The 14,221-nt window shown below is 42.6% G+C and overlaps 2 protein-coding genes across 8 annotated transcripts in view; one reads left to right on the top strand and one right to left on the bottom strand.

Annotated features, from left to right (window-relative positions):
- wdr59 (WD repeat domain 59) overlaps nucleotides 1–14,221 on the top strand; it is a 65,002-nt gene that overhangs the window by 48,520 nt on the left and 2,261 nt on the right. The window contains exons 13-24 of one of the 6 annotated variants that reach the window (XM_074627921.1): nucleotides 968–1,071; nucleotides 1,174–1,338; nucleotides 3,060–3,155; nucleotides 3,263–3,367; nucleotides 5,162–5,283; nucleotides 6,464–6,617; nucleotides 7,083–7,136; nucleotides 8,731–8,864; nucleotides 10,670–10,751; nucleotides 11,042–11,154; nucleotides 11,320–11,470; nucleotides 14,056–14,137. In XM_074627921.1, coding sequence (XP_074484022.1) covers nucleotides 968–1,071; nucleotides 1,174–1,338; nucleotides 3,060–3,155; nucleotides 3,263–3,367; nucleotides 5,162–5,283; nucleotides 6,464–6,617; nucleotides 7,083–7,136; nucleotides 8,731–8,864; nucleotides 10,670–10,751; nucleotides 11,042–11,154; nucleotides 11,320–11,470; nucleotides 14,056–14,137 — 1,362 coding nt within the window. Of the gene's footprint in view, nucleotides 1–967; nucleotides 1,072–1,173; nucleotides 1,339–3,059; nucleotides 3,156–3,262; nucleotides 3,368–5,161; nucleotides 5,284–6,463; nucleotides 6,618–7,079; nucleotides 7,180–7,390; nucleotides 7,869–7,907; nucleotides 8,431–8,730; nucleotides 8,865–10,669; nucleotides 10,752–11,041; nucleotides 11,155–11,319; nucleotides 11,471–14,055; nucleotides 14,138–14,221 lie in introns of those variants that run through there. The other 5 variants (XM_074627920.1, XM_074627922.1, XR_012593078.1 and 2 more) reach the window with 5 other exon arrangements.
- LOC141763485 (WD repeat-containing protein 88-like) overlaps nucleotides 605–14,221 on the bottom strand; it is a 152,852-nt gene continuing 139,235 nt past the window's right edge. For both annotated transcript variants that reach the window (XM_074627925.1, XM_074627926.1), the window contains one exon: nucleotides 605–1,044. The gene's annotated coding sequence lies outside the window, so the exon portion shown is untranslated. The remainder of the gene's footprint in view (nucleotides 1,045–14,221) is intronic.

Raw genomic sequence — 14,221 nt, 5'->3', positions numbered from 1 at the left:
ATCAATAACTAGTTTATTAATAACTAAATCATCAATAACTAGTTTATTAATAACTAGATCATCAATAACTAGATCATCAATAACTAGTTTATTAATAACTAAATCATCAATAACTAGATCATCAATAACTAGTTTATTAATAACTAGATCATCAATAACTAGTTTATTAATAACTAGATCATCAATAACTAGTTTATTAATAACTAAATCATCAATAACTAGATCATCAATAACTAGTTTATTAATAACTAGATCATCAATAACTAGTTTATTAATAACTAGATCATCAATAACTAGTTTATTAATAACTAAATCATCAATAACTAGATCATCAATAACTAGTTTATTAATAACTAGATCATCAATAACTAGTTTATTAATAACTAGATCATCAATAACTAGTTTATTAATAACTAAATCATCAATAACTAGTTTATTAATAACTAGATCATCAATAACTAGTTTATTAATAACTAGATCATCAATAACTAGATCATCAATAACTAGATCATCAATAACTAGTTTATTAATAACTAGGAAACATTAATAATCAGCCTTCACCTGTCATGTCTCCGTCCTGTCGTCCCTCTGACCTGTCGTCTGTCTGTCCTGTCATGTCTCCGTCCTGTCGTCCCTCTGACCTGTCGTCCCTCTGACCTGTCGTCTGTCTGTCCTGTCGTGTCTCCGTCCTGTCGTCCCTCCGTCCTGTCGTCCCTCTGACCTGTCGTCTGTCTGTCCTGTCATGTCTCCGTCCTGTCGTGTCTCCGTCCTGTCGTCCCTCCGTCCTGTCGTCCCTCTGACCTGTCGTCTGTCCGTCCTGTCGTGTCTCCGTCCTGTCGTCCCTCCGTCCTGTCGTCCCTCTGACCTGTCGTCTGTCTGTCCTGTCATGTCTCCGTCCTGTCGTGTCTCCGTCCTGTCGTCCCTCTGACCTGTCGTCTGTCTGTCCTGTCGTGTCTCCGTCCCTCAGATCAGGACGGCGCTCTGGGCTCGGCGGTGGGTTCAGGTGTCCCTCAGACTCTGCAGCAGGAGTTCTCTCTGGTCAACCTGCAGATCAGAAACGTCAACGTGGAGGTGAGACGGAGACATTTAGAGACATTTAGAGACGAAGATGATGATGATGATGATGGTAATGATGATGAAACAGGAAGTGACATCACGTGTTGTTGTGTGCAGATGGACGCGGTGAACCGGAGCTGCGTGGTGTCTGCTCACTTCGGCAGCCATCAGGTTCACCTGGTGGTCAAGTTTCCCGCTCAGTATCCCAACAACGCCGCGCCCACCTTCCAGTTCGTCTCCCCGACGACCATCCCCTCCGCCACCAAGACCAAGATCCAGAAGGTACCCACGCTCCTGAACGCACCACGCCACCTGTGTACACCTCGCACTGTGATTGGCTGACAGGAGTGACATGTCGGTCGGCTGATTACGATGAGGCAATAATTAATTAATTAATGAATTAAGTAAGAATGTGAGAATCTCCCTCAAACTAATAAACGGTCCAACTGAGTTCTTACTGCAAATTATATTTAGTATTATTTCAACGATCCAGTTTTAACCTGAATTTTTACTTTCTATCAGTTTGTTTATTAATATTCAAAATAAACAATAAACAATAAAAATGTAAAAATATTTATTTTTTGTAAAAATAAAAGCTGAAAACAGACCAAGTTCCAGAAGCTCCCGATGCTCCTAAACGCACCACGATACAGTTTCATTGATGTCATCTGTAAATTTTATTTAAAAATAAATAAATAATAATAATGATAATAATAATAATAATAATAATAATAATGATAATAATAATAATAATAATGATAATAATAATGATAATAATAATAATAATAATGATAATAATAATGATAATAATAATAATGATAATAATAATAATAATAATAATAATAATGATAATAATAATGATAATAATGATAATAATAATAATAATGATAATAATGATAATAATAATAATGATAATAATAATAATGATAATAATAATAATTATAATAATGATAATAATGATAATAATAATGATAATAATGATAATAATAATGATAATAATAATGATAATAATAATAATGATAATAATAATAATAATAATAATGATAATAATAATGATAATAATAATAATGATAATAATAATAATTATAATAATAATGATAATAATGATGATAATAATGATAATAATAATGATAATAATGATAATAATAATAATGATAATAATAATGATAATAATAATGATAATAATAATAATGATAATAATAATAATAATAATAATGATAATAATAATGATAATAATAATAATGATAATAATAATAATAATAATGATAATAATGATAATGATAATAATAATGATAATAATAATGATAATGATAATAATAATGATAATAATAATGATAATGATAATAATAATAATGATAATAATGATAATAATAATGATAATAATAATAATAATAATGATAATAATAATAATTATAATAATAATAATAATAATAATAATGATAATAATAATAATAATAATGATAATAATGATAATGATAATAATAATGATAATAATAATGATAATGATAATAATAATAATGATAATAATGATAATAATAATAATGATAATAATGATAATGATAATAATAATGATAATAATAATGATAATGATAATAATAATAATGATAATAATGATAATAATAATGATAATAATAATGATAATAATAATAATAATGATAATAATAATAATGATAATAATAATAATGATAATAATGCTAATAATAATGCTAATAATAATGATAATAATAATAATGATAATAATAATAATAATGATAATAATGATAATAATAATGATAATAATAATGATAATAATAATAATAATAATGATAATAATAATGATAATAATAATAATAATAATAATGATAATAATGATAATAATAATGATAATAATAATAATAATAATAATGATAATGATAATAATAATGATAATAATAATAATAATAATAATAATAATGATAATAATAATAATAATAATAATGATAATGATAATAATAATAGTGACTCTTTGTGTCTCCTCTGTCCAGATTCTGACCGACACGTCTCTTCAGAAGGTGAAGAGGAACCAGAACTGTCTGGAGCCGTGTGTCCGACAGCTGGTGTCCTGTCTGGAGTCAGACATGGTGAGGACAGTGTCCTCATGCATGTCCTCACGCTGCAGAGATGTGAGGACATTTAAAACTAGATCAGTATTCTATGTCTCTGACTCTTGATGACGTGTCTCTCTCAGACGCAGGAGGACGGTCCGGCGTCCGGTCCCTTCGTCCTGTCCAACCCCGTCACTCCGGCCCTGCAGGCGTTCCCTCGGGTCACCAACACGTACGGCTCCTACCAGGTACGTAGACCGTCCTATCAGGTCACAGCATTACACCGTCCTATCGGGTAACAGCATTACACCGTCCTATCAGGCCACAGCATTACACCGTCCTATCAGGTCACAGCATTACACCGTCCTATCAGGCCACAGCATTACACCGTCCTATCAGGTCACAGCATTACACCGTCCTATCAGGTCACAGCATTACACCGTCCTATCAGGTCACAGCATTACACCGTCCTATCAGGTCACAGCATTACACCGTCCTATCAGGCCACAGCATTACACCGTCCTATCAGGTCACAGCATTACACCGTCCTATCAGGCCACAGCATTACACCGTCCTATCAGGTCACAGCATTACACCGTCCTATCAGGTCACAGCATTACACCGTCCTATCAGGTCACAGCATTACACCGTCCTATCAGGCCACAGCATTACACCGTCCTATCAGGTCACAGCATTACACCGTCCTATCAGGCCACAGCATTACACCATCCTATCAGGTCACAGCATTACACCGTCCTATCAGGCCACAGCATTACACCGTCCTATCAGGTCACAGCATTACACCGTCCTATCGGGTCACAGCATTACACCGTCCTATCAGGTCACAGCATTACACCGTCCTATCAGGTCACAGCATTACACCGTCCTATCAGGTCACAGCATTACACCGTCCTATCAGGCCACAGCATTACACCGTCCTATCGGGTCACAGCATTACACCGTCCTATCAGGCCACAGCATTACACCGTCCTATCAGGTCACAGCACCAGACCGTCCTATCAGGTCAAAGCATTACACCGTCCTATCAGGCCACAGCATTACACCGTCCTATCAGGTCACAGCATTACACCGTCCTATCAGGTCACAGCATTACACCGTCCTATCAGGTCACAGCACCAGACCGTCCTATCAGGTCAAAGCATTACACCGTCCTATCAGGCCACAGCATTACACCGTCCTATCAGGTCACAGCATTACACCGTCCTATCAGGTCACAGCATTACACCGTCCTATCAGGTCACAGCACCAGACCGTCCTATCAGGTCACAGCATTACACCGTCCTATCGGGTAACAGCATTACACCGTCCTATCAGGTCACAGCATTACACCGTCCTATCAGGTAACAGCATTACACCGTCCTATCAGGTCACAGCATTACACCGTCCTATCAGGTCACAGCATTACACCGTCCTATCAGGTCACAGCATCAGACCGTCCTATCAGGTCACAGCATCACACCGTCCTATCAGGTCACAGCATTACACCATCCTATCAGGTCACAGCATTACACCGTCCTATCAGGTCACAGCATCAGACCGTCCTATCAGGTCACAGCATCACACCGTCCTATCAGGTCACAGCATTACACCATCCTATCAGGTCACAGCACCAGACCGTCCTATCAGGTCACAGCATTACACCGTCCTATCAGGTCACAGCATTACACCGTCCTATCAGGATTACACCGTCCTATCAGGTCACAGCATTACACCGTCCTATCAGGTCACAGCATCAGACCGTCCTATCAGGTCACAGCATTACACCGTCCTATCAGGTAACAGCATTACACCGTCCTATCAGGTCACAGCATTACACCGTCCTAACAGGTCACAGCATCAGACCGTCCTATCAGGTCACAGCATTACACCGTCCTATCAGGTCACAGCATTACACCGTCCTATCAGGTCACAGTATTACACCATCCTATCAGGTCACAGCATCAGACCGTCCTATCAGGTCACAGCATTACACCGTCCTCCAGCAGGACACTGACTCCCTCTCTCTCTCTCTCTGTTTCCAGGACGCCAACATCCCGTTCCCTCGGACCTCCGGTGCTCGTTTCTGCGGCACCGGCTGTTTGGTTTACTTCACCCGACCAATCACCATGCACCGCTCGGCCCCGCCCACTGAGCCCACGCCCAGGTCAACACTCACACAGGCTAAGCTAGGCTAGCAGTTTCCCCCTGCCGTCTTTATGCTAAGCTAGGCTAACAGTTTCCCCCTGCCTCCAGTCTTTATGCTAAGCTAGGCTAGCAGTTTCCCCCTGCCGTCTTTATGCTAAGCTAGGCTAACAGTTTCCCCCTGCTTCCAGTCTTTATGCTAAGCTAGGCTAGCAGTTTCCCCCTGCCGTCTTTATGCTAAGCTAGGCTAACAGTTTCCCCCTGCTTCCAGTCTTTATGCTAAGCTAGGCTAACAGTTTCCCCCTGCCTCCAGTCTTTATGCTAAGCTAGGCTAACAGTTTCCCCCTGCTTCCAGTCTTTATGCTAAGCTAGGCTAACAGTTTCCCCCTGCCTCCAGTCTTTATGCTAAGCTAGGCTAACAGTTTCCCCCTGCTTCCAGTCTTTATGCTAAGCTAGGCTAACAGTTTCCCCCTGCCTCCAGTCTTTATGCTAAGCTAGGCTAACAGTTTCCCCCTGCCTCCAGTCTTTATGCTAAGCTAGGCTAACAGTTTCCCCCTGCTTCCAGTCTTTGTGCTAAGCTAGGCTAACAGTTTCCCCCTGCCTCCAGTCTTTATGCTAAGCTAGGCTAACAGTTTCCCCCTGCTTCCAGTCTTTATGCTAAGCTAGGCTAACAGTTTCCCCCTGCTTCCAGTCTTTATGCTAAGCTAGGCTAACAGTTTCCCCCTGCTTCCAGTCTTTGTGCTAAGCTAGGCTAACAGTTTCCCCCTGCCTCCAGTCTTTATGCTAAGCTAGGCTAACAGTTTCCCCCTGCTTCCAGTCTTTATGCTAAGCTAGGCTAACAGTTTCCCCCTGCTTCCAGTCTTTATGCTAAGCTAGGCTAACAGTTTCCCCCTGCTTCCAGTCTTTGTGCTAAGCTAGGCTAACAGTTTCCCCCTGCTTCCAGTCTTTATGCTAAGCTAGGCTAACAGTTTCCCCCTGCTTCCAGTCTTTATGCTAAGCTAGGCTAACAGTTTCCCCCTGCTTCCAGTCTTTATGCTAAGCTAGGCTAACAGTTTCCCCCTGCTTCCAGTCTTTATGCTAAGCTAGGCTAACAGTTTCCCCCTGCTTCCAGTCTTTATGCTAAGCTAGGCTAACAGTTTCCCCCTGCCTCCAGTCTTTGTGCTAAGCTAGGCTAACACGTTCTCTGTGTGTGACGTGTTCAGGTCCCTGTCAGCGCTGTCGGCCTATCACAGCGGAGTGTTGACTCCGATGAAGATGCGTTCAGAGTCTCAGAGCACTCTGCGGTTGTACAGCGGCAGCCCGACGCGCTCCGACAAAGACACCGTGTCCATCTCGTCCTTCTACTATAAAGAACGGGTGAGACACACACACACACACACACACACTCAGCTGTTGACGTCTGACTGGATTAACGGGACAGTTTGTCTCATTAACCCGTCCTCTGCCGGCGGAGACGTCTCTGTATGAACTGTTATTCGAGGTTAAGTGAACGTCACAGACTACAGGTTGTTTTGTTCTCCGTCTTTACGTGTCATTAATGAGCCTCCATACAACAACTCATCAGCTCGTCACACGTGAAGCTCCGCCTCCTTCACTGTCCACATTCCCAGTGAATAGTCTGAGCCGATGTCTAGTTCAGGGGGCCTGGGAATGTGGAGCGCTGAAGTCTTGTGGTTGAGGATGTAAACGTCTCGTCTCTCTGACGGGCTTCTGTTTGTTGTGTTTTTTTATTTCTTCCTGTGTTGTTTTTTGCTCCGGCCAATCACCTGCCCCCATGCTGCCGTGGGCTCCTCCTCCTTCCTATTCTCCTCCAATCAGAAGCTCCCAATCTCTGCCTCCCGCCGCTGGTCTGTCCAAACCCTCCGTGATTGGCCGGTACTGATCTCTGTCCATCCCTCTTTCCTCTCACCTGTCTCTCCGTCGCTCCTCCCTCTTTCCTCTCACCTGTCTCTCCGTCGCTCCTCCCTCTTTCCTCTCACCTGTCCCTCCGTCGCTCCTCCCTCTTTCCTCTCACCTGTCTCTCCGTCGCTCCTCCCTCTTTCCTCTCACCTGTCTCTCCGTCGCTCCTCCCTCTTTCCTCTCACCTGTCCCTCCGTCGCTCCTCCCTCTTTCCTCTCACCTGTCTCTACGTCGCTCCTCCTCTCCTCACGCCACGTCACGCCGGCCATGGTTTTAACGTTGTTTTGTTGCATGTCTCTGTTTGGCTGACGTCCTCCGCACTAACGCTGACTGAGACACTGAGCTAACAGCGAACTGACGTCATGTTAAAGAAGCTTTACTTAGCTCCATCCTGTAGCATTTAGCAGAGTGATTAGCTGCTGCTGTTAGCTTAGCTCCATCCTGTAGCAGTTACTGTTAGCTTAGCTTCATCCTGTAGCATTTAGCAGGGTGATTAGCTGCTGCTGTTAGCTTAGCTCCATCCTGTAGCATTTAGCAGGGTGACTAGCAGCTTTTAATGTTCACTAACGTGTTTAACGACAGCAGGTGAGTTTCATGGTTCTTTTCATTGATTTTTAACACCATTTGGAGGTAATTTGGCAGTTCAGGCTCCACATCAGTTCAGTTCAGGCTCCACATCAGTTCAGTTCAGGCTCCACATCAGTTCAGGCTCCACATCAGTTCAGTTCAGGCTCCACATCAGTTCAGTTCAGGCTCCACATCAGTTCAGTTCAGGCTCCACATCAGTCTGTTAATAAGCTGAAGACTAACCAGCGTTCACACTGCGAGTTCTCACTGATATACACTTCAGGTTTAAAGCTCCAGGCAGCCGGTCGTCACACTCGTCTCCTCGTCTTCATCACTAGTTTAAAGTTACCATGTTTAACCATCAGAACATCCGAACAACAGACGCCGTCGTACCGCCGTTTGGACACGACGGGAAATTTGCTTCAAAGCTCGGCGCTCCTCCTGGAGATTTGTTTCATGGTCGCGTCTAGAAGGTAACCCGCAAATTGCGAAATTTTATCTGAGATCTGCAAAAACTGGTGAGACCAGAGAGACCAGAGAGACCAGAGACCAGAGAGACCAGAGAGACCAGAGACCAGAGAGACCAGAGACCACAGAGACCAGAGAGACCAGAGACCAGAGAGACCAGAGACCAGAGAGACCACAGAGACCACAGAGACCAGACAGACAAGAGAGACCAGAGAGACCAGAGACCAGAGAAAATATATATATATATATATATATATATATTCAGGATGTCATGGACCCTGATGGGTTTGTGAAGTGGACATTTTGTCCCAGACATAACGGTCCAACTCCGTCCTGAGGTCCCAGATCTACATCGGATGAATGAACATGATGTCGGCGTCTCGCAGTGTGAACCGTCTCTCTCAGTAATCTGTCATCCAGACCACTTTTAATCAGGTGGTCTTTGTCTCCTCTCGGCCTGCTGTCTGTCTGTCTGTCTGTCTGTCTGTCTGTCTGTCTGTCTGTCTGTCTGTCTGTCTGTCTGTCTGTCTGTCAGAAATCCCGCCGGTTTAAGACGAAGCGAGAGGGGACGGATTACGGGAACCGTCCCATCAAACTGGCCGGTAAAGTGATCATCCAGGACATCTCGTGTCTTCTGCCCGTCCACAAAGCTCTGGGAGAGAGCTACATGTGAGACACCAACACTCCTTCACTCTGTCATCTATTAATCAGGCCTGTCAATCCACTAACATCTTAAATCATGATTAATCTGTCATCTATTAATCAGGCCTGTCAATCCACTAAAATCTTAAATCATGATTAATCTGTCATCTATTAATCAGGCCTGTCAATCCACTAAAATATTAAATCATGATTAATCTGTCATCTATTAATCAGGCCTGTCAATCCACTAAAATCTTAAATCCTGATTAATCTGTCATCTATTAATCAGGCCTGTCAATCCACTAAAATCTTAAATCCTGATTAATCTGTCATCTATTAATCAGGCCTGTCAATCCACTAAGATATTAAATCATGATTAATCTGTCATCTATTAATCAGGCCTGTCAATCCACTAAAATCTTAAATCCTGATTAATCTGTCATCTATTAATCAGGCCTGTCAATCCACTAAGATATTAAATCATGATTAATCTGTCATCTATTAATCAGGCCTGTCAATCCACTAAAATCTTAAATCCTGATTAATCTGTCATCTATTAATCAGGCCTGTCAATCCACTAAAATCTTAAATCCTGATTAATCTGTCATCTATTAATCAGGCCTGTCAATCCACTAAAATCTTAAATCCTGATTAATCTGTCATCTATTAATCAGGCCTGTCAATCCACTAAGATATTAAATCATGATTAATCTGTCATCTATTAATCAGGCCTGTCAATCCACTAAGATATTAAATCATGATTAATCTGTCATCTATTAATCAGGCCTGTCAATCCACTAAGATATTAAATCATGATTAATGAGTGGACTAATATATATGTATATATTTATTATTGTAAATCAATTAACAACACAAAACAACTAAACCGTACCCTCCAAAATAAAATACTAAACCTTACCCTCCAAAATAAAACACTAAACCTTACCCTCCAAAATAAAATACTAAAACTAACCCTCCAAAATAAAACACTAAACCTTACCCTCCAAAATAAAACACTAAACCTTACCCTCCAAAATAAAGCACTAAACCTTACCCTCCAAAATAAAGCACTACACCTTACCCTCCAAAATAAAGCACTAAACCTTACCCTCCAAAAAGCACTAAACCTTACCCTCCAAAATAAAACACTAAACCTTACCCTCCAAAATAAAGCACTAAACCTTACCCTCCAAAATAAAGCACTAAACCTTACCCTCCAAAATAAAGCACTACACCTTACCCTCCAAAATAAAGCACTAAACCTTACCCTCCAAAATAAAGCACTACACCTTACCCTCCAAAATAAAGCACTAAACCTTACCCTCCAAAAAGCACTAAACCTTACCCTCCAAAATAAAACACTAAACCTTACCCTCCAAAATAAAGCACTAAACCTTACCCTCCAAAATAAAATACTAAACCTTACCCTCCAAAATAAAACACTAAACCTTACCCTCCAAAATAAAATACTAAAACTAACCCTCCAAAATGAAATACTAAAACTTATGCTCCAAAATAAAACACTAAACCTTACCCTCCAAAATAAAATACTAAAACTAACCCTCCAAAATAAAATACTAAAACTAACCCTCCAAAATAAAATACTAAAACTTACCCTCCAAAATAAATTACTAAAAAATTTGCTCAGTGCATTTATGAGTGAAGTCATTGTGTGTATATATATATATATATATATATACATATGTACTGTATGTATATATATATGTATATATATATATATATATACATATATATATATATATACTGTGTATATATAGTATTTCTATGTATTTAAGTTAACAGATGTTAACAGATGTTTTGTGTCCGCTCAGTCTGAACATGAACGACATCCAGGAAACGTGTCAGAAGAACGCAGCGGCGTCGCTCACAGTCGGACGCAGAGACGTGGCGAAGGTAAACATTTAATTTGATATATATTATATATAATTTTATTTAATTTCTTTAATATAAATAGATTAAAGTCAAACATTCAGCCGCCGTCTGAATGTTGTTGCTCCTGAGGTCATGTTCTACGGTACCGCCCTCAGTCTGTAGGGGCTTGGCTTTGCGACCAGAGGGTCGCCGGTTCAAGTCCCCGCACAGACCAAGTACGGACGACACTGCTGGGGTGCCGTTGAGCAAGGAGATCATCCATCGGTCATGGATCATGTGTGTGTGTGTGTGTGTGTGTGTGTGTTGTGTAGGTGTGGGCCCTGGCGTCTGCAGCCACCAGTCAGGACCTGAGTCCAGACTCGGACCCGGACTCAGAGACCCCCTGGGCCAGACATCCGTTTGGACGCCACCTGCTGGAGACGCTGTGAGTTTATTGACGGAGAGAGAAACGCTCCTCCTCTCGCTGTGACATCACTCGTTATCTGGACCATGTTTGGCTCCCTCGCTGTCCGTTAGGATGAAACGTGTCAACGTCACAGCGTGATGCTTGGTGTGTGTGTGTGTGTGTGTGTGTGTGTGTGTGTGTCAGGTTGGATCACTACAGTCAGATGAGTGACGTTCAGACGCTCGCCATGCTGTGCAGCGTGTTCAGAGCTCAGGCTCCGCCTCCAGACTGCTACTCTCTGTATGGACACCACCCGTCACGCTCCGCCATGTTCCCAGCACACCACTCACGATACGTAAGTCACCGTGACTACAGGACTACAGGTTAGCCTAGCTTAGCATAAAGACTGGAAGCAGAGGGGAACTATTAGCCTAGCTTAGCATAAAGACTGGCAGCAGAGGGGAACTGTTAGCCTAGCTTAGCACAAAGACTGGAAGCAGAGGGGAACTGTTAGCCTAGCTTAGCATAAAGACTGGCAGCAGAGGGGAACTGTTAGCCTAGCTTAGCATAAAGACTGGCAGCAGAGGGGAACTGTTAGCCTAGCTTAGCATAAAGACTGGCAGCAGAGGGGAACTGTTAGCCTAGCTTAGCATAAAGACTGGAAGCAGAGGGGAACTATTAGCCTAGCTTAGCACAAAGACTGGAAGCAGAGGGGAACTGTTAGCCTAGCTTAGCATAAAGACTGGCAGCAGAGGGGAACTGTTAGCCTAGCTTAGCATAAAGACTGGCAGCAGAGGGGAACTGTTAGCCTAGCTTAGCATAAAGACTGGCAGCAGAGGGGAACTGTTAGCCTAGCTTAGCATAAAGACTGGAAGCAGAGGGGAACTGTTAGCCTAGCTTAGAATAAAGACTGGAAGCAGAGGGGAACTGTTAGCCTAGCTTAGCATAAAGACGAAGCAGAGGGAAACTGTTAGCCTAGCTTAGCATAAAGACTGGAAACAGAGGGGAACTGTTAGCCTAGCTTAGCATAAAGACTGGAAGCAGAGGGAAATTGTTAGCCTAGCTTAGCATAAAGACTGGAAACAGAGGGAAACTGTTAGCCTAGCTTAGCATAAAGACTTGAAGCAGAGGGAAATTGTTAGCCTAGCTTAGCATAAAGACTGGAAGCAGAGGGGAACTGTTAGCCTAGCTTAGCATAAAGACTGGAAGCAGAGGGGAACTGTTAGCCTAGCTTAGCATAAATACTGGAAGCAGAGGGGAACTGTTAGCCTAGCTTAGCATAAAGACTGGAAGCAGAGGGGAACTGTTAGCCTAGCTTAGCATAAAGACTGGAAGCAGAGGGGAACTGTTAGCCTAGCTTAGCATAAAGACTGGAAGCAGAGGGGAACTGTTAGCCTAGCTTAGCATAAAGACTGGAAACAGGGAAACTGTTAGCCTAGCTTAGCATAAAGACTTGAAGCAGAGGGAAATTGTTAGCCTAGCTTAGCATAAAGACTGGAAACAGAGGGAAACTGTTAGCCTAGCTTAGCATAAAGACTGGAAGCAGAGGGAAACTGTTAGCCTAGCTTAGCATAAAGACTGGAAACAGAGGGAAACTGTTAGCCTAGCTTAGCATAAAGACTTGAAGCAGAGGGGAACTGTTAGCCTAGCTTAGCATAAAGACTGGAAGCAGAGGGAAACTGTTAGCCTAGCTTAGCATAAAGACTGGAAGCAGAGGGAAACTGTTAGCCTAGCTTAGCACAAAGACTGAAAGCAGAGGGAAACTGTTAGCCTAGCTTAGCATAAAGACTTGAAGCAGAGGGAAATTGTTAGCCTAGCTTAGCATAAAGACTGGAAACAGAGGGAAACTGTTAGCCTAGCTTAGCATAAAGACTGGAAGCAGAGGGAAACTGTTAGCCTAGCTTAGCATAAAGCCTGGAAGCAGAGGGAAACTGTTAGCCTAGCTTAGCATAAAGACGAAGCAGAGGGAAACTGTTAGCCTAGCTTAGCATAAAGACTGGAAGCAGAGGGGAACTGTTAGCCTAGCTTAGCATAAAGACTGGAAACAGAGGGGAACTGTTAGCCTAGCTTAGCATAAAGACTGGAAGCAGAGGGAAATTGTTAGCCTAGCTTAGCATAAAGACTGGAAACAGAGGGAAACTGTTAGCCTAGTTTAGCATAAAGACTGGAAGCAGAGGGGAACTGTTAGCCTAGCTTAGCATAAAGACTTGAAGCAGAGGGGAACTGTTAGCCTAGCTTAGTATAAAGACTGGAAACAGAGGGAAACTGTTAGCCTAGCTTAGCATAAAGACTGGAAACAGAGGGAAACTGTTAGCCTAGCTTAGCATAAAGACTGGAAACAGAGGGAAACTGTTAGCCTAGCTTAGCATAAAGACTTGAAGCAGAGGGAAATTGTTAGCCTAGCTTAGCATAAAGACTGGAAGCAGAGGGGAACTGTTAGCCTAGCTTAGCATAAAGACTGGAAGCAGAGGGGAACTGTTAGCCTAGCTTAGCATAAAGACTGGAAGCAGAGGGGAACTGTTAGCCTAGCTTAGCATAAAGACTGGAAACAGAGGGGAACTGTTAGCCTAGCTTAGCATAAAGACTTGAAGCAGAGGGGAACTGTTAGCCTAGCTTAGCATAAAGACTGGAAGCAGAGGGAAACTGTTAGCCTAGCTTAGCATAAAGACTGGAAACAGAGGGAAACTGTTAGCCTAGCTTAGCATAAAGACTTGAAGCAGAGGGGAACTGTTAGCCTAGCTTAGCATAAAGACTGGAAGCAGAGGGGAACTGTTAGCCTAGCTTAGCATAAAGACTTGAAGCAGAGGGGAACTGTTAGCCTAGCTTAGCATAAAGACTGGCAGCAGAGGGGAACTGTTAGCTTAGCCTTATGTTATTTGATGGCGTCTGGAATCAGCCACAGGAAGTGATGTAATGATGATGTGTGTGTTGCGGTCTCAGCCCAGCTACACGTCCAGCTCCGTGACCTCGGGCTCGTGCTCCAGCACGTCTGACTCCATCACCACCACCACCTGGAACACAGGTGAGTCAACGCCACGGCGCCGCTCGCAGGCCGACATCACTGGAGTCCTACCGCCCAATCGGACGCTTCTATTCTTGTTTCCAG

This window comes from Sebastes fasciatus (assembly GCF_043250625.1).
Source record: "Sebastes fasciatus isolate fSebFas1 chromosome 2 unlocalized genomic scaffold, fSebFas1.pri SUPER_2_unloc_1, whole genome shotgun sequence".
Lineage (NCBI taxonomy): Eukaryota > Metazoa > Chordata > Actinopteri > Perciformes > Sebastidae > Sebastes > Sebastes fasciatus.
This window is presented reverse-complemented; position numbering and strand designations above follow the sequence as displayed.